This window comes from Rhipicephalus microplus, chromosome 7 (genome assembly GCF_043290135.1).
Source record: "Rhipicephalus microplus isolate Deutch F79 chromosome 7, USDA_Rmic, whole genome shotgun sequence".
Lineage (NCBI taxonomy): Eukaryota > Metazoa > Arthropoda > Arachnida > Ixodida > Ixodidae > Rhipicephalus > Rhipicephalus microplus.
Window position 1 is genome coordinate 25,605,172 of NC_134706.1, and position 25,614 is coordinate 25,630,785.

The following is a 25,614-nucleotide window of genomic DNA, read 5'->3' on the forward strand; positions in this document are numbered from 1 at the left end:
GAGGTCAGAAAAAAGCTATAATATTGTTACGAGAAGGAGACCAACTCGGAGGGGTAGTCACAGATGTATTTACAGCCGGTTAAGCAAGCAGCGCCAGCCACAGAGATTCGCTCGTGCCAGTCTATATGCTGTTCTTCTTCGTCCCCATGCTCTGGTACGTAGCATGACCCCCGGCGGCGGAGCATGACCCCCGGTGCTTCAAAGGTCGTTATCTGACGCATTGTCGTAGGGCTTGATCCGCGATACGTGTACAATTTCACTGAACCGCACAGCAGATGACGATGGATAGATGGGGCTGATCTCGTAGTTGACAGGTGTTACTTCACGCAATATACGGTATGGACCCGTGTAATGAGACAGAAGTTTTTATGATAGGCCCAGCCGACGATGAGGGGACCAGAGTAAAACGAGGGTACCGGGAGCGAAATGTACGTCTCTATGTTCCGCATCGTACCGACGGCATTGGTTGGTTTTCGACGCCATCAGCCGAGCGCGAGCGAGCTGACGGGCATGATCGGCTCGCGCAATCGCGTCGCGGGCATACTCGCTGGTGGACGAGGAGTTAGCTGAGATGACTGTGTCCAGTGGTAAAGTCGGCTCTCTTCCGTACAATAAGTAGAACGGCGGAAAGCCCGCTGTGTCGTGACGAGATGAATTATGCGCGAAAGTTGCGTAGGGTAAGGCAAGGCCCCAGTCTCGGTGGTCGGGCGACACGTACATAGCGAGCATATTTGTTGAAGTGCGGTTAAATCGTTCCGTGAGGCCGTTTGTTTGAGGGTGGTAAGCGGTTGTCAGTGTATTTTGTGCGGAACAAGAACGCAGATTGTCGGCGATGACTTGGGATAGAAATGTATGACCACAAGGGATCTCTTTGGCGTTGCTCTGCACCTTAGAAGACAAAAACACAGAGGACCAGAACGAAACACAAACTATAGTCCTCGCATTTTCTTGCATTTTCTTTCGTATGTCTCTTTTTGCGGCATTTCATAAGTATGTTACTCCAGCTTACCCGCATCAAGTCCCCCTTGTTTAAAGAAAAAATGCCACGCGCTGAACATGCATTTCCGTAGCTAAAGGGATTCGGAACTATAATTTTGGGGGGTTGTTTGCAGAATAATAAGAGTTCAAATGCTAATATTACGCAATACGACAAGGCGATATGAAAAAGACCGGAAACATCAGAAGCTTGCAAAGCAAGCGCCATGACGGCAACTCGCTCACGGCCGCCGGGGCAGCGCGGTTTCCTGTTCATCGCTGCCGCGTGGTAGTCGCAATTTGGTGCCGCTGAAAGCGGAATGTCACCTCTTCAGTATTGGCACGCGTGCACAGCCTCTTCCGCCTCACTGTCGCTAGGCACAGGAGACTCGTAACTAATTTTTGTCAAGTTCAAATTGTTTGCATCAATGTCAAAGACTAATCTATCGCTTCCAGAGGGCCATGGCATGAAATCGTCCTGGGGTGCTCGTTAAAGAACCCCAGGTGGTCGAAATTTCTGGAGCCCTCCTTTACGGCGTCTCTCATAATCGTATGGTGGGTTTGGGACGTTAAACCCCACATATCAATCAATCAATCAATCAATCAATTAACCAACCACCCAATCAATCAATCAATCAATCAATCAATCAATCAATCAATGAAGTTGTCCTGCGCAGCTATGCGATGGTGCGCTCGCTTCGGAAAAATGCTGCCGGCCGGCTGTCGAATGAGGGAGTCGTGACGTTGCTGCGTTCAACTCGCGCAGGCTGAGCGGCCTGGCGCAGGCTTGCGAAAACGTGGAAAATATGGGTTACCCGCTGAACGTTTTCTACAAATGACGACTTGTTTCGAATGTAATCGTACGCTGGTAACTACAGTTTGCAGCGACGAACGATATCGTGACGTGAAAGCGCGATCAACTCTGGCTGCAACAACGCATGCGCGAATACCGAAGCATCGCCTTCGCATAGTTGCACGCGAGCGGTCCGTTTCCATTTTCCACTCGATGCTGGTCATGGTGCGCATTTTCCAGACGGCAGTTCTTCGGCGCCCTGGAATGGCGTTTGCCGCGATGTTCAGGCGTGGTGTGCGGGATAGTAGCAGTAGACGTATACGAGACGCGTTTCAACTTTTTATTTTGTGTCTAAGGACCTTACCTGGACGTATGGAACTACGCACAAGAAGCCACTTTGCGAAGAATTCATCGTGAGCCACTGCAAGCTTTTTCGGCATCAGATCAGCGTGCTCCATAATGTGACTAGCCGGCGGGGGGTGGGCGCTTGTTCATTGAAAATCACTCGCTAATAGTTTAGTTCAAGTGAAGTTTAAGGCCAGTTTGCGTGTAACTTTAGCGGGTGCGTTTCTTGAACATGCCGCTACTTCACGGTCAATATTCGCGGGGACCCAGGCGGGTAGGCTCAGCTTGCGGTTACTCAGGCAGGTAATGCAGGTAGCTTTTTTGTGCCCTTGGGATTATTGTACGTGATGAACTGGAATGCCCGTGGGGCCACCATTGTCATTACTTCGTGCCAGTCTTTCCTGGTGTGAACACGTGGTTTTCAAGGGCCGCGACACGTGGCCTGGTTCGGCTTGCCGGCTTGTTGAAGACTAGCGTGTGAATGTCAAGCGGTTCAAGGACTTCAAGTCTGCACGACACCTCGCGTCGGGGACCTGCTTCAGGTGGAGTGCAGGTGGGTTAACTATATAACCGTTCACTCGTGTTTTGAGTGTTTCTGTTGCCGTTCTAACCCCTGCACACTTTTTTTTAGCATTTCCTTGGCTCGTCTACCGGCCGTGGCTTCGCGCTCAAGCGTTACTCGTGAGTCTGCGTTTATTTACGCGTGAATTCTCATCGTCTAACAAGTTTTGCTTTCGTTCCAGGAGCGTTCGACCGGCGTATCTTCCACACTATCTCTGACAGTCTTAGGCGGACGTGTTACCGGCACTGCATCGAGTAAGCATGGCTTTACTATTTTAAAGAGTAGAACAGAGCATACACGTTAAACGCGAAGGGCCGCCTTTGCTTCATGGTTTGTTAATCCCATGTACTGTTCTCTGAAGGTTTAATGCGGGGTTCATGAAAGTGTAAGGATGCCATCAGAACAAGTATACTGATGTGGCGTCTCGCTCGTTGCGTCGATATAGCTAGCAAATGGGCTCTCCTGCAGTTGCTGCTGCCGTGGCCCTCTTAGGCGCATGTCGTTGACAGTGCTTCAGCGTGTGGGTGCCACGTGGTGCTTTGCAATTTAAACGCCCGCGGCTACTAGTAAGCAAGTTAAGCCCGCGCGGGCACGTGTGGTAGTTTGTAAAGTATGTTAATTTGCCTATTCTTTCATTTGTGCTGGTCTGTTACCGTACTTGGACAGTTCCTTGCTTTCAGTCCGTTTACGAACACGTGTGGGCTGCAGAGGTAACCAATGTTACTCGTGGCCTTAGTCAGTTGTGCCTAAATTGGGATACGCTTTTGCAATGTTTTCATTCGGCAAGCTTAATATTCTCAGTTATGTTAGAATGGGTTTCTTGCTACATCGTGTGCCCATATATGCTAAGAGTAATGCGTCGGAAGCTGGGTCTGAAATGTCGACTATTCCTCCAAATTTGTGGCAGATGTGTTTTGAGCTGTAATCGTGCATGGGTTTTGACAATGGGTTGTGCCTAACGTGGGAAAGCACGCCTTAGTTCGAAGTTCCTTCTTCTTTTCGTTCTGGGAATCATTATCCAGGAGGTGCACTATCGGCGATCAGTCGGGGACCGCTAAATCGGCCATCGTTGCGACGAGCTTTGTTAGTGGCACGAACTTGGTAGCTAGGTGAGCCCATTACAGGCTATGGGGTTGTTGCATGTTCGCAATATATAGCCATTTGTCGCAGTTTATTAGTACTGCCCAACCTTTAGGTTTGCACGGCAACTCGACATGTTTTCCAGTGATTATAGCATCTCCTCGCTCAATGAGCTTCCAGATATGCTCCGGATACTTACGTATGAAGTGCACTTTAACGATCTCTCTGCCAGACTCATTGAATGTCTACAAGTGCCTAAAATTTAGTTTGTTGCAAAGGGTCTGGGCACGAGAATTATCGCAACTGGCAGTGTTGAAATAGATTACCGTATTTGATAGCGATTGTAATATAAATGTGATCAATGTAGTAATAGCAAGTCTAGACTTCCTTATAACCCTGATTCAGTGAATCACTCACATATATCAAATAGTTATGTGCTGAAAGCGAGCATTTAAGGGATAATAAAAAAATCTTGAAACCTGCAAAAACACCCACGTCAAACATCTTGTTCAACACTGCTCAACCTTCACCAAAGCATCTGAATGTAGCGAAATATTTACTAACAAAAGTGCTTAATTTACCAATAGCTAAAAGTTCGTGGTCGTTTCCATGTCTATAGTGTACAGAAGTTGCCAAGGGAGGGTGCTGTCGCACAGGGTTATATGCTGTCTTTACCCACCTCTTTTACGTTGTGTACATTGGCAAAACGGGTGCACCGCGTCTTGTCGTAATGGATAAGTGGGTGGCCTTTATTTTTTGCAGCTTTGCATCTGATGCACGTAATGGATGGCCACGCAGGTTCCTGGCGCATTTTGTCCAGCCCTTGCTCCACCAGCGATGATGTTTCCGGTAGATTGACGATCATCTGATGGTGTTCTGCGTGCTCGGGCCTACTGCGTTGTCTGGATCGATACTGCGTTGTCTGGATCCGCAGCGATTTGTGTGAGTGAATCCACGTTGAACACAGATGAATGGGAAGAAGACACAGCAGGGACTCGCGGCTCCATTTATGGTGAAAAGCACACCTAGGATAACTCCGGAGCAGACATATGCTGATATTGAACCTTCACTAACAGCGACTACAGGAACGTGCACAGTACGCGGGATTGAATCCCGTCTGCATCGGTGCATTCAATGGAGGCGAAAATGCTGTAGACTCGTTTGTTTATATTTGGGTGCACGTAAGAGGACCCTATAGTTGGTCGAAATTTCTGGAGCCCTATACTACGGCGGCTCTCATAATCATATGGTGGTTTTGGGGCGTTAGACCCTACATATCAATCAATCACCCATAAATGAAGTCAAGTCAGCGCTCGTCTTCTGAAACAGACTCCATACTTCTTACCGATTTTCGCCCAGCGTTCTATGCTACTAAGATAATTCCAGTTCGACATTCTAGGGCTATAAAATGGAAAAAAACTTCAGCTTGCAGTCTACAGTTTGTGCCATATTAGTGGGATTTCGATGCGAGCGCTTGCTTGAGGGCTAACATTTCTAGACAAGCGGTAATAGCAAATATTAGGTTCGAAGCAGGTGGTGACGTGGAATAATTTCAAATCGAAGTCGAATAGTATATACAGCATAATATAAAAACATTACAACATATCCACGGAGTGAATGACGCGTGGGGCGAAGCATCTGTCAATTTTATTGCCCTTAAAACTGGCATCATCCCACCAACGCAGTCATGTGATATTGTTTTGTTTCCAAGTATGTCTGTCAGTCCGTCCGTCGCTGCCACACTAGAGCACGTATCGAAACCACTAACTGTGACTAATGCCATTTAGTGACATTATTTTCAAAAATGGAAGGAAGGATTGATTGATGTGGCCGCACCCTTTAGATCGGGCGGCGGCTAACGGCACCAAGCCGTAGCAATTAGTAGAGAAAAACTACATCTTTTTTTCCTTTACATAGTGAAGTTGAAAACTGGTACTTTACAGTAAAGGGTTTAATTTTCACTCGTGCCTTGTTCGTAGCCACCAGTCGAACAACCTCCTAATTGTTAATTCTACCCGCTTAAAGTTTACTTTCCCCTCCCTATCTCCAAACTCCAGTGCTTCGAAAACTCTGTGCCACCATCCTAGAATATAGGGTGAAGCCCTTTGCAGAACATTATCAAGTATTCGGCAGTTTATTTCTCCTGTCTACACGCACTGCATACCTTGTATACCCCTTAATATTTGGCCCGATAAGCCTTGGTTTGCAATACTCCCGTCCTGGCTTCAAACAGTAGAAAACTACCCTGAGATTTATGATAGATCCTTCCCTTGCCAATTTACTGCTTAAAACTTTGATAGATCTTGTGCGGACTTCTTAATCATACCAATTCTCCACATGTGGGTCTCCGTTTCCTTTAGTCTTCTTAACCGATAGTTCTTTTTGATTTTGCCCCCTGCTGCTTTCTAAGTATTTACCCGTCAATTTTCTCATTCGCTTCCTCTACTTTTTATCGACATTCCTCGTGTACAAGTAGCTGAAAATTTCGCTAGCCCAATGCTTCTCCCCGATTTCTCTCAATCACTCCTGAAATTTTTATCGTGCTGTTAGCTTCTCTGCCCTCGAATGATGGCCATCTCAAATCACAAGGATGCATGGATGGATGGATATGGCTGTACCCTTTAGATCGGGCGGTGGCTAGCGCCACCAAATACCTAATGAACCAAAAACTATATTTTTTTCCTTAAAAAAAAGAGTTTGAGGATTCGTACTTTCACTGAAGAGTTTAATTTTCACTCGTGCCTTGACTTTAGCCACCAATCAGATAACCTCCTTCTAGTTAAGTCTACCCGCTTAAAGTTTATTTTGCCCTCCCGGTCCCTAAACCCCAGTGCTTTGAAAAACTCTGCGCCATCATCCTGAACTATAGGGTGAAGCCCTTTACAGAACATTATCAAGTGTTCGGCAGTTTCTTCTTCATCTCCACACGCACTGCATACTGTGTCTACCCCTTCGTATTTGGCCCGATATGTCTTGGTTCGCAGTACTCCCGTTCTGGCCTCAAACAGTAGAGAACTACCCCGAGTATTACATAGATCCTTTCCTTGGCAATTTCCTGCTTAAACGTTCGATAGATCTCTATTGCGGACTTCTTTATCATGCCCATTCTCCACATATCAGTCTCCGTTTCCTTCACTTTCTTCTTAACCGATAGTTCTTTTTGGTTTGGCCACCTGCTGTTTTCTAAGTATTTACCAGTCAACTTCCTGGTTTCATTGACAAGGACAAATACACACAATGCCATCTATTGAGCAATTCGTAAACAAGAGGCAACTACATACTATTACTACGGAGGAGGGAACGACCCACGGCCCAAGTACATTCACCCTTAAGGAACGAACATTTGTCCTTACCCAACCATCTTGCACATTAACTGAAATAAGGCCCGTGCAAGTGTCTTCATTTTGAGCTAAGGAGGAAGTGGAAGTCACTTTCAATAGTAGCATGATTTGCTTTCGGTGTAATGCAATTAACCCCTAAAGTACCATTCACGTCGAATGAAACCCGAGCAGCGGCAAACCTTTTATCGATGGTATAGTGCGCGTCATCCACTTAACGCCATGGACAGGCATGCATAAATGCGCAAAGCTGCCGAACAGGGTGCGCATGCCTGTCAATGGTGGTAAGTGCATGGTGCGCACTATACCATCTCAGAGGCTTGCCGCTGTTAAGGTTTCACTTGACGCGGACAGCACATCAAGCTTTAACTTTCACTGTACTCGTAGCTTTTGAGCCAGTATAGCAATCTTTTGAAACAACAGACGATGGATTTATGGGACTATAATCTGTTCATTTATTCTTGAAGTGGGGCTTCGTGGCAGTGTAGATTTTGTTTCTCAGGTAGATGTATTAACAATACGGGAGCCCTCTTCTGCTGGGGAATGGACTTTACAAGCAGTCAGGTGATGCTATTTGTCATACGTTGATAACATAACTTTATTTTCCTTAGAGACCCCTCGAGTGGCTATTGCATAAGCGGTGGGTTGACATATGAAAAATTTCATTGCCAAAAGCTTTTATCCTGAAAAAAAAAATGGCCACATAATCAAGCAAAAATGATGAACATTTAGTGGTGACATCGAGGCGAAGGTCATTCCAGTCTTTCGCTGTCTGTACAAAGAAGAACATAAAAAAAGGTCTTAATCCGTGGACGGGCAATTCCAGTGAATGATAAGTGCGGCCAGATATGCAGGCAGGTGGAGCGATGTAGGGACATTTCAAATGCTTTCGAGTCGCTTGGACATGAATTTCGATTCGACATTTTGAATACAGTATTCGTTCGAATATTTGGAGCCCCAATATTCCAGGGAAAGCACATGCCTAAATAGCGCACATGCCTGAACATTACGTGCCGTGACCAGATTCTTAATGGCATTATGCGGTTATTATAGAATTGTAAATACCAGTCGCACTAGAAATTTGGGTGTAGTTTCAATGGTTCTTTACATCAACCTGTTGTGAATGTGGCTCACTTTTGCTTCCAGCTTGCTAATCTGAGCACCCGACACATGCCAGGGACGATCTTGCAGGTCCGTGGGTCATCCAGGCCTTCCTTCAAGATGTCCTCGGTAAACCGTTCCGCAGCAGGCAGTCTATCTTCTCGCTACCGGCCTTCTCGTTCCGATGAATCCTGACTTCAAGGTCCGCAATGACTCACGTAAGCATGGGCATTTCATTGAGTTAAAGAGGGGCGGAGTGCAACAGTTGTGGACGGAGCAATCTTGAGTTCGCGCCATGTTGGCATGATTTCTATGCGAGCACTCGAGTAAGTCGGCGCTGTCTTCAGCAGCCAGATACAGTGGCATGACATAGTTGTTTCGACCGCTTGTGCACTAACGAAATAACGTTGAAGAGCTCGTTTCGCAGAAATGCCGGCGTCGTTGATTGGGAGCGAGAAATCATGTCGTGTGTGTATGTGTGTGACCCAGAAATTGAGAAATATGCAAATAAAGTAAGAAAAAAAGATCTCGGTCTGAAAAGGGGATTGGACCCGAGTCGCTTGCGTGGTGAGCGGGTGTTCTACCACACAGTAACGCGTTGGCTCATGAATACAGCGAAAAGAACTTCCTCTATTAGGAAATTCAGTGAAAAAAAACTTCCATGCCTTGCAAACGCACGCGTCCTCTATGCATGCTTCAGAATACATGAAATATTGCAGTAAATATGCGTGGTACAAGCGTACATGGCCATCGGGACTCCGAACATGTGTTTATTGTGACCTTGTGGTTTAAAGACGGTCACCCACCACAACAGGAACACACGCAACTGTGCCTATTCCCTTAAGGTCACGCTGTGGGTTCGTAGCACGTTCGAAAGATTTCATGCACTCTGTGCTTCAAGTATGCACTAGGGACAGGATATCCCTTTCACGTTCAATACTTAAAAGCGAAGCTTACGAATGCCCCATTTTGTTTTCAGAAACTGCTGGATTTATTCTCGTTGAAACGAAAAAAAAATTGGTTGACTGTAGCACCCAAAGCAGGACTGGTATCCTGTTTTCTTCAATCTACGAAGAGAAGATATTCAAGATGGCACACCACTTCCATTCAGATAAAACGCCTCAGCTTCTTGGCAAAAAGATTTGGCAATCTATGGCACACGCAGGGCAACTTACAACGATGCTTTATTTTATAGTGAATCTAACGCCACCAACGCACCTTTCTTGAATTCATATTTCCAGTCTATCACTGGAGTCAGCTGTAAACTTCCTCTTTTGCGCTGTGTGACAGCATCTATAGTAAATGTCACTATGCGAAGTGGTCGTGCTCTAAACTAGGTGTTAAAACTAGATATCGGTGCATCATCAACCTCTAACGCATTGGTAAAATTGGGTGCAACATGTATCGCATTGATTTACAAGTGGCTCTTTATTTCTAGCTTCGGGACCTCTGCATCTGGCACATTCAACAAACAAGCTCTGGTCCTTCGCTTACGTCACCCACTCTTTGCTCCGTGAACTGCCGGTGTCCAACATCCTTCACAGGAGTATTGGGCCTCTCTGCTTGCCCGCGTGCAGTCACGCGGGTAAGCATTTTCTTAAAGATGATAGTCTTTCTTGGGGACCTTCGACGCAACAATTTTGGTCTGTATGTACATTTGTCTGTTTGTCTGTCTGTCTGTCTGTACATTTGTCTGTCTGTCCGTACATTTGTCGTCTGTCTGTACATTTGTCGTCTGTCTGTACATTTGTCGTGTCTGTACATTTGTCGTCTGTCTGTACATTTGTCTGTCTGTCTGTCTGTACATTTGTCTGTCTATCTGTACATTTGTCTGTTCGTCCGCCCTTAGCGGTACCCCAAACGGCACCAAAGTGGCCAAACGATACTCCAAACGGCCGACCCCATCCGCAGTGCCCACCAGTATTGCTCGAAATTCAGCGTTCATAATATGTGTCATTGTCAATTAAAAAACAATTATTTTGCCTAGTGACTGCTTTTGGAGGCTCTGTTGCACATGGCCAAGCACAATGGCAAGCCTTCGTGTAACGAAATACTCTGCAACATTGAAGACCATATCAATCTCCTGGAACTCGGTCTCACCAGGTAGTATTAAAAGAAAACATGCGGAAGTTTTGTAATGTGTGCGAGCACGTTCTCGAGGCGTTGTGGTGTGGATGAATCGGTCCAGCTTCATGGTGCTGAAGCTGTGCTGACATGTCCGCAAAGCGTGTGTGTCGGTAGTAAGATGTCCATGTGTTTGTACGCGCTTTTTCGCATATCTACGCACTCTCTGCATTATAGAATAAATCTGATGAAAGAATGTGCTGATTTGATATGCACGTAATACAATTCCTGGTGTTCTTGCACACAGATGCACCACTCCTAACAAGTTCCACGCTGCAATGGCTCCCTAAATACGGGTACCAAGATTATTGGAGACAGACAGCCCATAAATCAGTGGGAAAGTCCCCAAAACTGGTGTTTCACACTTCCCTTGAGCTTCGTCTTCTCTTGATCATAGCCAATACAGCCTTGACGCAGTCCTTGCGTGAACCAGGCAAACTTCTTCCTGTTTACACAGCTCGAAGAAGCCTGGAAGGTTAGTTGACTGTATTCCCACCGCTTAACGCTGATTTACCTGTGACAATAGGTGCATCGCTATTCACTTTATTAGGCACATCAAAAGACAATTAGATTCGAACGACCAGGAACAAGAAACGCGAAAGGAAAGAGTGTCAACTCGAAACTAAGTTTGTTCGTGCCAAACCACCGCTATATATGCACCATGTATGCCACCTGCGCAAAGCACACATCACAGTGCACAATCGGGCACTGCCTCGCACTGCAAGTGCTATTTTGGAAACTTATCAAACAGATCAAATTCAGCCGAGCCGAGTGCCGCCAACGTATCGCTAATACAAATATCTTTTTTCTTCCCGATGAGGCATGTTTCTAGCATCTCTCGCTCAATCACCTCCTTGCTTCTATCTAAAATTGTGATATTGGCAAATCTGGCCACACGTGCTGAAGTGCATAGCAAATGTGTCTAAAAGCTATTCTTGATCGAAAAAAAATATATGCTCTTTCACTCGATAGTTTTATAGGTTTCTGAAATAGCACGTGCAGTGTGATTGTGCGATGTGACGTAATGGTGCATGCGTGGCATGCTGTATATATTGCGGTTGTTTGCCAACGATAAATTCAGCTGCGAGTTGATGCTCTTTTCGCCTTCTCTGGAGATTTCCGTCGGCCAATTTTCTTCTTGGGGCCAATTGATGCATGTTACAAGCTTTATTAAGTGCGTTCCTGTACATGTATTCCTGGGAGCATTGCCATCACTTTTAGTGAAGGTAGTGAGTGTGGCTCCTTTCACCAGGGGGTAAATCCTGACCTTTACATAAGACTGCTGCTGAACACTAAACTTTTGTATGCTAGCCTAGGATATGAACTCTGCAGGTTAGACGCTCGCTACGAATCAAAGGAGAAATTATTTCGAGGCTTTTCTTCTTGCTCAGCATGACCAAAGCCAGAAACTGGCCAAATGAGAGCATTGGGGACATCGTTGTCCTTTGAAGTTCGTGCACTTTATATCATAAATACCTCAAAGCGGCTTATACCCTTCAGTTCGAACCCACAACCTTAGGGTATCGCATCAGATGCTCTACCAATTGCAGAAAAATCCCGTTATCTGGTCCATTCCTAGGCTAAGCAGGAATTCGGCGTTCCCAAATATTGCGTCCTCTGTGGGCTCGTTTTGCTCTGCGCACTTTGTGTATCTGCGCTACATATAACAGTGCAATGTTGGTGTACTTGCAGCTCTTCAATCTCATCGGTGGATGCTACATCCAAACCCACATAGCCTTCTGCGTCTAGCCTGGACCTCTTGGGTGGGCAAGAGCATCACTGTCCTGCTGTCGGCCAGGAATTCGCATCCTGGTTTCTGCCTCTTGCTTGCCTTATTGGGAAGGCATCATACAAAAAAGCCTATATCACTCTGGCGAAGGCTCTTCGGCAGTGCTTCTCGGTGTTCTACGGTGGTCGCTAGCGGGTGGATGAAGAGTGTGCTACGGACTACATCTCTCATTGCCCCCCGAGACATGCCAGCGATCTATTGATCCACCCTGGGCTACCAGCTGCCCATGAAATGCTGTGAATACCTTCGCTTCGCTGACATGTTTCCTGTTGTTATACAGGGCTGTTTGAAGTGAGGTTCCAAGGCTTACAGAATCTATCACACCCCGAAATGGTACGCTCTTCAGATGCCTTTAAGTTAATCGTGTTTTTAGTGACTGTCTAATATGCTGGATCCATATGATTGATCAAATAAAGCAAGTGTAACATATGGTGCCATGATTCCCACTAGTGCTCGTATTTCATATAAAACTGCAGCCAGGTTCATTGGCCGATCTGCATGTTTGTTAACCACGATAGGAATCCATTCACATTGTGGAATTCAGTGGCATGTTGATGCTCTTTTGCTTTACACTGCATAGAAAGCTGGGTTAAATTGGAACAAACTCATTTATCAATCTGTGCGGCAGGGAGCCTTCTTATATCCGTGTGTGCATGCTTTTGTAATTGTTTGTTGTGCACTGCGGTGACGCGCTCTTTCAATCCCAACTCATCTTCGTGCTCTTTCGGTTCGGCCTTTCGGCTATTGTGCGGACGCGCTCGGCAGGTTCTTGTTTGTCCAGTTAAGCTGAAGCATAATCAAACGTTACGTGCGGGAGGTTGAGTCTTCGCTTCTGCAGAGAATCTGTTTACTTCGGGCGTCCTGGTTGAAAGGTTTCGGGAGCATTGGTATTTGGTCTAATACCAACATTGAGCCGTGCACCTGCTTAGGGTCTACGACTTCATCTAAATACCAGTTACGCCCTTCAGTCTGTTTTTGATGATAGTATTTTTCCAAATCGGCATCCAACTTTGAATGCTTCGGTCTCGCGTCACCCGGTTGGTGAACATGTAAGAGCATCATTATGCTAAATAAGTGAACAGTGTGACTGGAAGGGTATGTCGGGGTGGGTCATATTCGCCGCAAACAAAAGCTTGCGGTTTAATGGTAGTATGTCTGGTGCATAATGCTTGCTTTCTTTTGTCTGCTAGTGCAGTGTTCTATATGATTTTGTAGAACACGAATGCAGTGGCCAGGAAATCGGCACAGTGTAGCCGTGAAGCTGTACTTCTTGAGTGAATACTGTTTGTTTGACAGTGAAGCTGTAGAGTGTTGATAGTTAATCGGGAAATCGCAAATACGTTCGGTTTAGTTTCGTGCACTTAGAATGTTCTAGAATTTGGTTTTGCTTGCAAAATCGGCTTCCTCTATGTGGGTGCACCATGTTTCTTGTAATAAAGACAAATCTAGTGAATGTATCCTTTTCTTAAATTTATGTTGAGCACTATAGTTGGGGCAACCTTTACAAGTCCGGCAAGACCCACCCTGATTACTGTTGGATGGCAGCGAGCACCTTGGCGACAAAACAAACAACTAAAAATGCGCCTGAAGTCCTGCGAATGCACTCGGTAATGTTTTAGAAAAGCGAGGTCACTGGACGACTGGGTTTTGACGTCTGCCTTGTTGAATGCCAATTGGTGCTGGCTTGCGAGTCTGCCTTTAAATGTCATCGGCGTTTCTTTAAAGTTGTAACTGTCAGTTTAGTAGGGTACAGTGCTTTATTTGAAGCCATTATTAGTGCCACGTCATTCATGAAAATTAGGATTTGAAATATAGAGGGCTGTTCGGGATTACTAGGCTAATTGTTTGCTGCTATACTGTGCACACTTCTTCTCTACTTGTATTGCTCCACATTCACAAAATAGCTTTAGGCCTCCGCAATACTTGTATTTTTTCCTTTTTTGTCGAGCACCTGTTGTCAATACAAGGTTTGTCCGATTGAGAGAATGTATCGGTATGCAACACATTGTTCATTCTAGTCCCTAGTGCTACTACATGTCGTCTTTGGCCACTAAAGTGCGAATTCCCATGTAGCTGCCACACGTGTGTTAACACTATTCTTGGAGCTTCCCAAACTGCATTCTTTGTCAAATTGCTTGTGTGGTTGTGATGGATTGGACATGATGGATTGTGATGGATTTCTGGTTCAAAAATAAATTTTGGTTGCTGCACTTTGCTCAAATAAAATCTACATTGCGTGTTAGGTTATATTTCCTAATTACTGCTCTCTGGTGTTCATTCAGAATATATGGAGTCTCTACGAGATCTATCTACAACACTGCGTGCTGCTGGGGTCATTTAGACGAGTGGACATTCCTTCATGGCAAAGGGCTTGGACAAGAAAATTTGCCGCAGGTCGCGGGATCAAATCCCGGCTGTGGCGGCTGCATTTCCGATAGAGGCGGAAATGTTGTAGGCCCGTGTACTCAGATTTGTGTGCACGTTAAAGAACCCCAGGTGGTCTAAATTTCCGGAGCCCTCCACTACGGCGTCTTTCATAATGTGGTGGTTTTGGGACGTTAAACCCCACAAATCAATCAATCAATTGGACAAGAAAATTTGTGTACATGTCTTTCCCAGCAATGTTTGGTATCCAATAATTGATCTATTCATAAAAGATGACTCGCAAGCTAAGCACGAAATTTCGCTTGTCCTGTACACTACCTTGTGTGGAAGTGTCCATTTTTCTACCTATTCAGAGGTCGGATTCTACATTTTTCAATACTGGTTCAGTGGGCGAGTGTACAACTGAAGATTCAGATGCACTTTCCCTACTTCAAATTGACAGCAGAGCATTGCATTGACAGCAGAAAGTACTTTTACAAAGGTAAGTTTGGCCTCTAATAGTCAATGGCAATTGCTAAGAAGGAGAAATGGAGGCAGCTGCCAGCCTAATATTACTGTCTGTCCCCTCTCCAACACCCCACCCGCCCAAGAGCAATAATTACAAACTTATCGGAAACTTACAGACTACTTGACCCTCCACTCCAATTAATCGTAAATGTTTATTCCCGTAAATGAAAAAAAAAAGGACATTTAGAAATCAAGGTTCATTTGGTTGTACATATGTGCACATGACCCTTCACTAATGTTATAATGGAGGTATATATGTTTGCATAAAAATTTCATGAATCGTAATGCGCTACTGTCAAGTATCGATGTTAACAAGGTGCAGTCTGGCACATTTACCGTTGTTCTCTTGCGTTGCCCTGGAGGAACAGTTGGGCACGCATCGGTACAGGAGATGATACGCGCTGACGGGTTGTTAGCTTAGGCGTCTAGGCCTCGCACAGCTTGTGTCGTAGTATTAAGAGTCTGCCGAAAATTCCTAGCTAGTCCAATGGCTGAAAAATGTTCGAAAACGTCTAGCCCCTCCCTTTTCTCTCTCTATTTTTTTGGGGGGAGGGGGGCTAGTATTTCAAAGTTACGCGTCTTTACCGACCCGCCCAACTCACCGCACTCATCATCTATGCGCAATTTACGAGTTAAATGTTCTCCTGGTACGTTGGCTTCACCGCACGAGTGGCTAAAAGCGGTCGAAAAAGTTTTCCCCTTATCACACCCGATAAGGCTCACCTTTTGTCTGACGTCACACCTTGCAGCGATGCGCCATCTGTGCACACTTTCCGCGTTAAAGTTCCCCTGGTACGTTGGCTTCACCACACGATAGGCCAAAAGCGGTCGAAAAAGTTTTGTCCCTTATCACACCCGATAAGGCTTTACTTTTGTCTGACGTCACACCTTGTAGTGATGCGCCATCTGTGCACACTCTCCGTGTTAAAGTTCCCCTAGTACGCTGGTTTCACCGCACGATAGGCCAAAAGTGGTCGAAAAAGTTTTGGCCCTTATCACACCCGATAAGGCTCAACTTTTGTCTGACGTCACAGATTGCAGCGATGCGCCATCTGTGCACTCTTTCCATGTTAAAGTTCCCCTGATACGTTGGCTTCACCGCACAATAGGCAAAATCGGTCGAAAAAGTTTTGGCCCTTATCACAACCGATAAGGCTCAACTTTTGTCTTACGTCACACCCTGCAGTGATGCGCCATCTGCGCGCTCTTTCCGTGTTAAAGTTCCCTTGATACATTGGCTTCAACGCACGAGAGGCCAAAAGCGGTCGAAAAAGTTTTGGCCCTTATCACACCCGATAAGGCTCAACTTTTGTCTGACGTCACACGTTGCAGCGATGCGCCATCTGTGCACACTCTCCGTGTTAAAGTTCCCCTGGTACATTGGCTTCACCACACGAGAGGCCAAAAGCGGTCGAAAAAGTTTTGGCCTTTATCACACCCGATAAGGCTCAGCCTTTGTCTGACGTCACACCCTGCAATGATGTGCCATCTGTGCGCTCTTTCCGTGTTAAAGTTCCCCTGGTACGCTGGCTTCACCGCACGAACGGCCAAAAAACAGTCAAAAAAGTTTTGGCCCTTATCACACCCGATAAGGCTCAGTTTTTGTCTGACGTCACACCCTGCAGTGATGCGCCATCTGAGCGCTCTTTGGGTGTTAAAGTTCCCCTGGTACGCTGGCTTCACCGCCCTAATGGCCAAAAACGGTCGAAAACATTTTGGCCCTTATCACAACCGATAAGGCTCAGCTTTTGTCTGACGTCACATCCTGCAGTGAAGCGCCATCTGCGCGCTCTTTGCGTGTTAAAGTTCCCCTGGTACGCTGGCTTCACCGCACGAATGGCCAAAAAACGGTCGAAAAAGTTGAGGCCCTTGTCATCCCCGATAAGGCTAAACTTTTTCAGATGTCACACCTTGCAGTGTTGGGCATGTTACGCGCATAGAGTAAAATTTAAGAAGTTAAAAAAGGAGAGTCCCGTAGACCCCGGCAGCTGATTTGGGTTGGCAGCGCTCCAAACGGTCGTTGGGAATTGTCACAGCCTCAGAGATGCGGGACCGTATAAAAGGGTGTCTCGAAGGCCATTTTCTTGCTATAAAGAATATTGTACAGCCCCTGAGACCAGTTTTATGTGCGTGTTCGTCTCTGAGGCCATACTTTTATTTTTCGTGTCGTTTGCAGGCATCGATTAGCTTCGTGTAAGCTGCACTGCCATAGCGGCAAGCACATGGTGCAACTGTGTATCTATGCACACATGTTATATTAAACATGAGAATTGTTGGAGGAGCGAAAACTTTTATTTTCAGGTGATATTCTTTGTAAGTACATGTCCGCTTAGTTATTGTTTGATGGACGTAAGCACAACAAAATAGGTTCATTGCACTGCAGGAAGCAGTAGTACAGCTGAGAAATAAAGTTATAGTCAACATTACAAGAAGACCAGCAGAGCAGTAAAACCTCAATAAATGCACACAACTACACGTACAGTGCACCACGCAACACGGCAGTGTTTTCGCACCACCTGATTCCGGCACGACCTGAAAAAAGAAAAGATTAATGTTGGCTACGTTCTTTTCTTCCACCTTCCCATAAATTGTCTCCTACACACTTTGCTCTTTCGCGAAAAAGTCACAAGCAGTTGCCGTAGCAAAAACAAAGAAATTAGGTGCCATGCAAACTATTAACGGGGCAGGAGTGTTTACTCAAAAATTACGTCCTAGCTTCAGATAACAATCATCTTTTTAGATTCACCACGTCTCTCTTATTGCGGTTGTAAGCAATTCGCGACATTTAACGATACTCAGCGTAACTGCACTCTTCCCAGCAAAATATCAATCACGCATGCAGTGAATTTGAATACATGTACCGCCACATAGAAAACTTGACAACGCGAGTGGCGACACACTTTCTTGAAGGAAGAAACAATTTTCTTGCAAACAGTGCTGTCTGCGTGTGTGTGTGTGTGTGTGTGTGTGTGTGTGTGTGTGTGTGTGTGTGTGTGCCTGTGCGTGTGTGCGTGTGTGCGTGCGTGTGTGTGTGTGCGGGTGTGTGTTTGTGTGTGGCAATCCGCGAAAATAATACGCGAACTTGAATAGCACAAAAAAAGGCTCCCTGCGCCGAACAGCTCAATGCGAGAAATGTCAGTTTAAGCTAACAATGACGAATGCAATAAGCACTTTTTACAAAGTAATGGCGGCGTTCGTATCTAGCAGCAACCAAACAGAGAGGCAGACAACACAAGCGAAGACCACGACGCACGCCGGGCATGTTATGGCCCATCTTTTATCGTGTCTCCCTGCTGCTGTCCGTAATTATTCATTTGCTTAAATATTTTACTTAAAAATGTACTTTTCGTACTATCGCAACGTTACTGATGTGAAATTTCCTGAAACTTCGTGTAGTAGATCTATGACACTCAGACATGACAATTTAATTTATTTTTATTGATCAGAATCTACTCAGAACCCACTATAGACGGCTTCAACATATTTTACGTTGCAGTGTTTTATGCGGGAATTTTGAGGTCGCGTCTCCACCCGCTTTTTTTTTTCGTCACGCACTCAATAACTCACCAAGTTTTGTGTTGTAATAAGAGTTGTGTTTTCTGCATTGTGAAATCATAATTTACTCATTATGAAAAAAAAATTATTTTGCTATTTAGTGTCCTCTTATTGAATTCTTCGTCAATATCAAGAAACAGTGAACACGAACCGAGTATGTGGCGTATGGGCGAAATGGCCACCGGGACCTAGAAGTAGCAGACTGAATTCCAAGAGAAGGCATACACGGGTGGGAGGGACAGCAAGCTAGATGGGCAACGAGATCAAGAACTTTGCGGGGATAGCGGCGAGGCCGCAGTGCATGCACGCAGGACCGGGGTGATTTACCGAAACACGGAAAGACCTTTTCTCCAGCCGCAGGCGTAGCAATTCTGGTGATGATGAGGGCCAGAGACCCCCTTACTGGGAAAAGCATTTCCGCCTCTCGTTCACAGAACTTCTCCGTCTTCCGGCTTCGCGTGGGACGCTACACAACGCATTATCACAACCCATAGCAGCTCCCGCTTCGTAAGCGCAATTTATCAATAGTGTCGCCAGCGCCAGCACGACAAACGCTGTTCCCGAGTCCCATACAAGTCCTATACAACAACTCCATTCGTCCTACACACTTCCTATATAATACCCCTGTCACACGGGCACCTGCGAAGACCGTTCAACTCTCTCGTCGTTACGACAATGAAGATGCGGTCCGAGTCACACGGCCACCCTTACGCGAACGAAGATAAACAGAGCATTTCGCAAAGGACGTTCAACGATCTCCCTTCGCAGCGAAACAAGGTACTCTCGTCCCCAGCAGTCTAGAGGTCCGAGAACAATTACGAGCACTAAGTGGCTGCAGTGAAAGAATAATACAATTTGGCAATATTAAACGTTTTTTCGTTGTAGTACTCATTCACGACGGGTGTTTGTTTGCATATATTTACGCCCGCCAGAGTTCACTTACTCTCAACACTGATGCCCTACACTCCGTGCCCCGCGAGTCGGGCCGGTCGGCGCCAGCCGATCAACGTCATTACCAGCGCATTTTCGTACCACTTCCTCACGTCGTCCGCTGTGTCACTCATGGCTGAAGAACACAAAATGTGCGCTCACGAGGCAAGGAAGCATAAGAACTTTCGTACCGGTACCAGGCATATACACAGCAGCAAAACAACTGAAAGCACAATGTGGCCAGCGTCACTATCAGCATCGCTACATTTAGCAAATGCGTTTTTATATGAAATTATTTTTAGTGTTTTTCAGTCGCATACCTACCTAATAGTGCTTTTTGTAAAGACCGCATAAAGAGGATTCACAAAAAATCAATAGAGATGAAATTAGAATACTTTTCCGAAGATCAAACAGCGCCAGCTGAGCCTCCTCACGGCAACTTTTACAACCTTGTCATTGCCGTGTTACACTGCCACAACTCCTTCTCCGTCGAACACCCTAAGAATATTTACGTTGACGGTGTTTAACGGAGTTTGGTGGTGGCCGTGTGACAGGGGTATAAGTCCTATACAACTCCTTACGAGTCCTTTATCAGTCCTATATAAGTCCTACACTCCTCCTTACGAGTCCTATACATGTCCTTACGAGTGCTATACAACTCCTTGCTTACTCTCCCAATATAAACTTACCGTGGTAGCCTGAAGAGATCATACATTCTTCAACGCGTGGGTGCCGATGCAGCCGTTCTTTCGAGATGTGGCCTTGCCTTTATTCAAAACATAGGTAAACGCCAGTTGGTCGTCAGTGCAGTTGGGTTGCAGGAACAGACGCCGATATCGTACTTACCACAAGCGAGAAGTGTCATCTCTTTTTGTGTGCCTCAAACCAAAGCAGGTATACGCTCACTACGCAGTAACCGCACGACAGTAACGCCAACTTTTTATTGCCCTCTAACAACGTCTAGAGTACAAACACTGTTCACAGGCACGGCGTCCATAAAACTGTAGACTCGACTCACCCTATGCCTGCTGTCACAGAGGCGACGCTGCAAGCATATAGTTGCCATTTTCGAAAAGTATAGCGAGAAATGTGGTGTCGTATTCTGCGCGTGCCGACATGAATAAGGATGCTGTACAGTTGGCATTAAAACTGACTGGATGTGTTTGCGTTTGTGTTATAGATTCTCGTACTTTCTCCCTACAAGATCGCGAATCGTCAAGCTTTCGCTCGGTTTTGTTTTTCGTCCTTAACCCTACTCTGGCATATGTGTTGTCCTATACCTTCTACAAATCTTGGTTTCTTAAGTTATTACCTGGTGTTGTCCTATACCTTCTACAAATCTTGGGTTCTTAAGTTATTACCTGGTGTTTCACGTACTAAAGACATTATTTGATTTTGAGAGATGGTGTAGTGGAGGGCTCCGGCAATTTCGGTCATTTGGTGTTCTTTAGCGTGGACTGACATCGTACAATACGCGAGCTTCAAGCACTTCGTCTTCACCGAAATGTGACCGCTACGGCCGGGATTGGATCTGCGACCTCCGTGTTAGCCACTAATATACCACGGTGGACAAATTTTAGGTTTCTAATAATTCTAACGCATGATCGAAACGATTTTGTACCTCCTTGTTCCTGATTTTTTCTCTATTATATATTGCTGTCTTTGAAAAAGCACATAAATCAATTATAACCTATGTAACTAACTAAAGGGCAGGGCAGTCTCTTACAGACAGTAAGGCTTACGAAATGTCGTTGTAAATGTTGAGTAAAATAAAAAAAAACCTCTTAGCATCGCCGAAGCACTCATACGACCGTGAGTTGGTTGTTTATGTTTGTTCAGCGCGTAACAACGGCTGCCTGTTCTGAAAAAAACGTTGCCACGTTATTAATTACCTTAACAGCAGCAGAAGCCGTAGAGCTCGAGAAGAGTTCCCATATCGTACAAACCTCCACGCAATGTTTGTTTCTTACAAGATTTCGGGGATTGTAGCTCTATATTTCCGCCTGGCCGTCATCTTTGTTGTCAGTTTTATGGTCCGGAGCGATTACAGAACACGAAGCTTTGATGCTTACAACGCCGATGAAATGGTTAGGCATTGCTTCCACAACTGAACACACCACATCAGGCCATTGCTCACCGCCTGGCTTACACTAGAGCACCGTCTTTAATTCAGCGCAAAACCGGATTCATCCTTATTCTGAAGTATTATCAGCGCTAGTGGAACATCTGTAGAAGATCCACCAGTGATACGCCTGCTCATGGGGCCAAGACTGCAAAGTAAGCGATACTAACGAAGAAAAATTGCAATGACATCATTTTCGTTAGCAGATTCTATGCATAGGTATGTAGATTTTGAAAGATGTTTGTTTCGTTTGCGTCTATATTAACAGTAAAGCTTGAACGCCAAGAAGTATGCAAAGCCGGTTCCTGCTCGAAGCGTAGTGTTTTAGCCGACGATTCGCGAAGAGGTTTCAACACCAATTTTCGAAAGGATCCTTCAAAAGAAAGTTTGTACCAGCTTAGCTTGCAAACATTTTTTTCTTCCCTTCTGTACATACAGTAATTTGGCGACAAAAAGTTCAATTTGACTACGCAAAGTGATGTCTTACATTTTGAGCAATTTGGATCAGAAACACGGAACAGCAGCGTCATTTAACGTCAATTAGCTTGGGGTTCTGTTTTTACAATTATTAAATTTGTTAGCTTTGGTGAAGCGGAAGATTTATTCCAGCTTCTGCCTTTCTTCGAAAAGTATATTTTACCCTTTCGCAGCAATTTACAACTTACTCGACGAGATTGTTGAGTACTAAGAATTCGTTATATCATATAAAGCCAATACGTAAGGCTCCTAGATATAAATGTCACATCCCCTTCTGCTTTCCATGTATCCACCCGCTTACGAAGCCTGTTGTCACCAGAAAAAATGGCCACCATGATTTAATATGTATAGAAGTAACGAATAGAGCTCAACCTTTATACAGTGCCCGTTTTAAGGGTGATGCGATAAATATTCTTGACGACGTAAGGTGATGGTCTCACACAGACACATACAACAAAACCAAACATCTATTTGAATTGAAGAGGCAGTTATCTATCAACAATCTACACCAAGGAGCTCAATAAAGCATTCATCGTGGCTTTTCATGCGAATGACACGAACAAAAGGACAAGCAACAGTACAATCTAGATAGCAGGATAAGTCTTTATAATTGATGACTACACACTGAACGACTCTGACTATTCCTGTACGCGTAGGTTTCATGTGTCCATCCTACGCTAATGCGTTGCCTCAGACATGTAACAAAAGTGACGTTGTGACGTCGCTTCAGCTAGAAGGAAAAGCCGTACCATTTCAACCACTGCAGGTCACACACAAACACATTATATAAAATGGAACAGAGACGAATGTACACAACGCCAACTTAATTTTGCAAGCTGCTTGTGCTTCAATACAAACTGGACGGAAAATTTGAGTGTATGTAAGCGCACGTTCACCATGAGTCATCGTTTATAGAGTCGGCAAACTTCACCTATAGCTATGCGGCTCTCATGTTGTCTTCATGTGTCACTGCAATCGTTTCTGGCCAGCAGCAATGATAAAAAATACTGGGCACAGACGAGCAATCGAAGATAGTATTATATATGTACAGACGTCACTTTCAAAAACCTTCTCGTAAACGTCGAGCACCCGACAAACACTTCACAGCGTTCAACTGGGTCGTGGTTGATAGCACCATATGCACCCATCACGAACGTACGCCATGTAGCTTTTAATCAGTGAAATTGTACACACCTGGCTCTGCAATCACGCGGTATGCCGATGACATCCAGAACTGGAAAGCTAAAGATATTTCTATACGGAATGCGGTCGTGACAGGGGCAAGAACAGTGCCCACTGCCTTTCCCGGTTACACTTCGTCCAGGTACCTTACGTCACAGGCATGGACATAGTGAGAAACAATGTACACCGAGTGCTGAGCTCACACGGTCCACGCACACAATTCGTCAACGTTCCACGTAAAATCGGAGTACATCTTGCAGCGTGATTCGACCGTGGGCGTGGCCTCGCTTGACTGTGGCCGTCGCAGTCCTGGCGGGTAGAGTAGAAGACCAAAGGCTACTGCTGCTGCTGCTGCTGCCGACAGTTCGCAGGACACGGGAGCGTAGCATCGCATCTACAGAGGTGGAAACAGACGCGGAACACAGAAGCTTCCAGCAGTCAGCAGTGACGAGGTTTTTTTTGTCGCCAGAGGGTCGTCGAAGGGCAGACACTGCCCGTGTCTTATTGAATGCTACACGACTCTTGCTCTGAAAGCACACCGAAAAGAAAGAAAAAGAGAGACACACAAAAAGCACTGGTCAGCACCGGATGCTTCAACATTTTCACATCTCTCTCTTTCTCGTTATATCGTAAGCTGTGAAAGTTCACTCGCTTCGAGCCGTCGTTTTAAGCAGACGCACACCCTACATTACGTGGAGAAGGGGACAGACAAAAAATAAACACTGCGGAAGGGCGGTAGGCTACACGAGAAAGACTGGGTAGTCTTATGGTAGTATTAAGTGGGTAGCTTTAAGTTGAAACATGTTTAAGAACGCCATACTTCCAACAAAGAGGAATGTATTAGACCAATATCTACTACGTTTAATGGATCACTGCTACGTCTACTCTTTATCTACATTTGGTACATAATAAGGGATGGTCAAAACGTTACCCTATGATGCATGTAGAGAGCTTAAAGTGCTTATTTCTTTCTCGTTTCCCTTATTAAGGTGAAAGCCTCAAGCGACTCGTTGCAGGGCTCCCTGTGCAGGTGAATGAAGTGGCGTGAAAGCCTATGTGACCTCTAAATGACGTCGTGCAGTGTCGTTGACATGTGTCCTCGTGATGAGGTCAAGTTGCGATCTCATCATAACTTAGCGGATCTTCAAAATTTGTGGCGACATTGCGAAAGTATTCTAATACGTGTGGCGTAATACGACGGCACCTTCTTGTGACGTCATCAGGTGACATTCCTGCATCGCCTAGGCTGGGCCGTTTCAGGAGGAGGGTGCAGTTCTACGTCAGGTGCAGACAGCTCCAGGAAAGCAGGGGTGAAATGCCGCGGACTGAGGACCTTATTGAACGCGTGTCTTCCACGCTGTGACCCCCTACGTACTTGATGAAGTCAGGTCTCCCGGTCGCACAACTAAAATACACACCAAGTGTAAAGGTGGCTTTCGTTATCAAGTGTAACATACAGTGTAACATACAAACTTCAGGCAGTGCTACAGACAGTGTAACGTACAGACTTGTGCTGTGTACGGCCTGAGTGCCGAACTGTCGTAACAGCAGAAGCCTTTGTCAGACCACATGGCCTTTAGCTTCTGCTTCCTTTCTGTTATAAACAGAAGAAATAAAGTCAATTCTATTCAATTCGAAGAAGGCAGAAGTTCAAGGAAAGATGGAAACCCAAAAAGATGGTAAAAACATTGTCGAGGGTGCCGACGTTTCATCAAGTGGACTTCTCAAAATCTGCAACTGATTTCCTTTGTGCGTGCATGTATTTGTTCTATACTTTCTTGCCCAACCAAAACTATCCTGAAATTATCATTGTCAGGTGGCGCTTCTTTGTGGCAACTATATCTCCGCAAATGGTACGTTGGTCCCTTTCTGGTATTCGACACGAATAGTTTTGCTCCTCCCCTTCCAGTCTTCTTTCTTCCTCATGGACTATTTCTCTTTCTTAATAAAACGTTCTGAGCGCTTACTCCATGCATACTGTTAAGAATTGTTTCAGACGCCATATTTTTTGGCGCAAACAGGAAAAAGAAGCACAAGGGACGATCGCTTGTCTCTTGTGTATCCTTTTATGGTGTGTATTGTTCTGAAGTAAGTGTTGTCACTATTACTAGTCTCTTTGTTCTCACGCATTTCAGCATGCCAGCCCCTCCTTCTCTCTCATCCACCGTTTACCTTTTACCCATTTACGCAGTTCACCTCTTCTCATATTTGGGTAAGAGGGTATGAAGCATTTAAATACACACGCGAATGAAATAAGGTAAAGTTTCGAAGACGACATCCGTTTGTCCAAATGTTGGCTTGAGCGACACTGTTTTCACAAATTGTTTTAGATGGTGCAATACGTTACCA

The 25,614-nt window shown here is 45.4% G+C and overlaps 2 protein-coding genes across 9 annotated transcripts in view; one reads left to right on the top strand and one right to left on the bottom strand.

Moving 5' to 3' along the window:
- The first annotated feature begins 1,990 nt into the window (after positions 1-1,990).
- On the top strand, positions 1,991-13,564 carry LOC142767354 (uncharacterized). Of its 4 annotated transcripts, none has more exons than XM_075868848.1 (7): positions 1,991-2,666; positions 2,745-2,794; positions 2,857-2,929; positions 4,518-4,697; positions 8,271-8,412; positions 9,633-9,779; positions 12,011-13,564. In XM_075868848.1, exons 5-7 carry the CDS (start codon positions 8,379-8,381, stop codon positions 12,307-12,309), a joined length of 480 nt encoding a protein of 159 aa, XP_075724963.1. In that variant the 5' UTR covers positions 1,991-2,666; positions 2,745-2,794; positions 2,857-2,929; positions 4,518-4,697; positions 8,271-8,378; the 3' UTR covers positions 12,310-13,564. The 4 variants fall into 4 exon arrangements, with proteins under 4 accessions (XP_075724963.1, XP_075724962.1, XP_075724965.1 ...); XM_075868847.1 differs by having other exon boundaries at positions 4,554-4,697; positions 8,240-8,412; XM_075868850.1 differs by having other exon boundaries at positions 4,554-4,697.
- A 6,846-nt stretch (positions 13,565-20,410) lies between these two features.
- LOC142767355 (kinesin-like protein KIF19) overlaps positions 20,411-25,614 on the bottom strand; it is a 155,347-nt gene continuing 150,143 nt past the window's right edge. For 3 of the 5 annotated variants that reach the window (XM_075868851.1, XM_075868853.1, XM_075868854.1), the window contains one exon: positions 20,411-23,659. In XM_075868851.1, the coding sequence (XP_075724966.1) occupies positions 23,490-23,659 (170 nt within the window). In that variant the 3' untranslated portion in view covers positions 20,411-23,489. Of the gene's footprint in view, positions 23,793-25,614 lie in introns of all 5 variants that reach the window. The other 2 variants (XM_075868852.1, XR_012884833.1) reach the window with 2 other exon arrangements.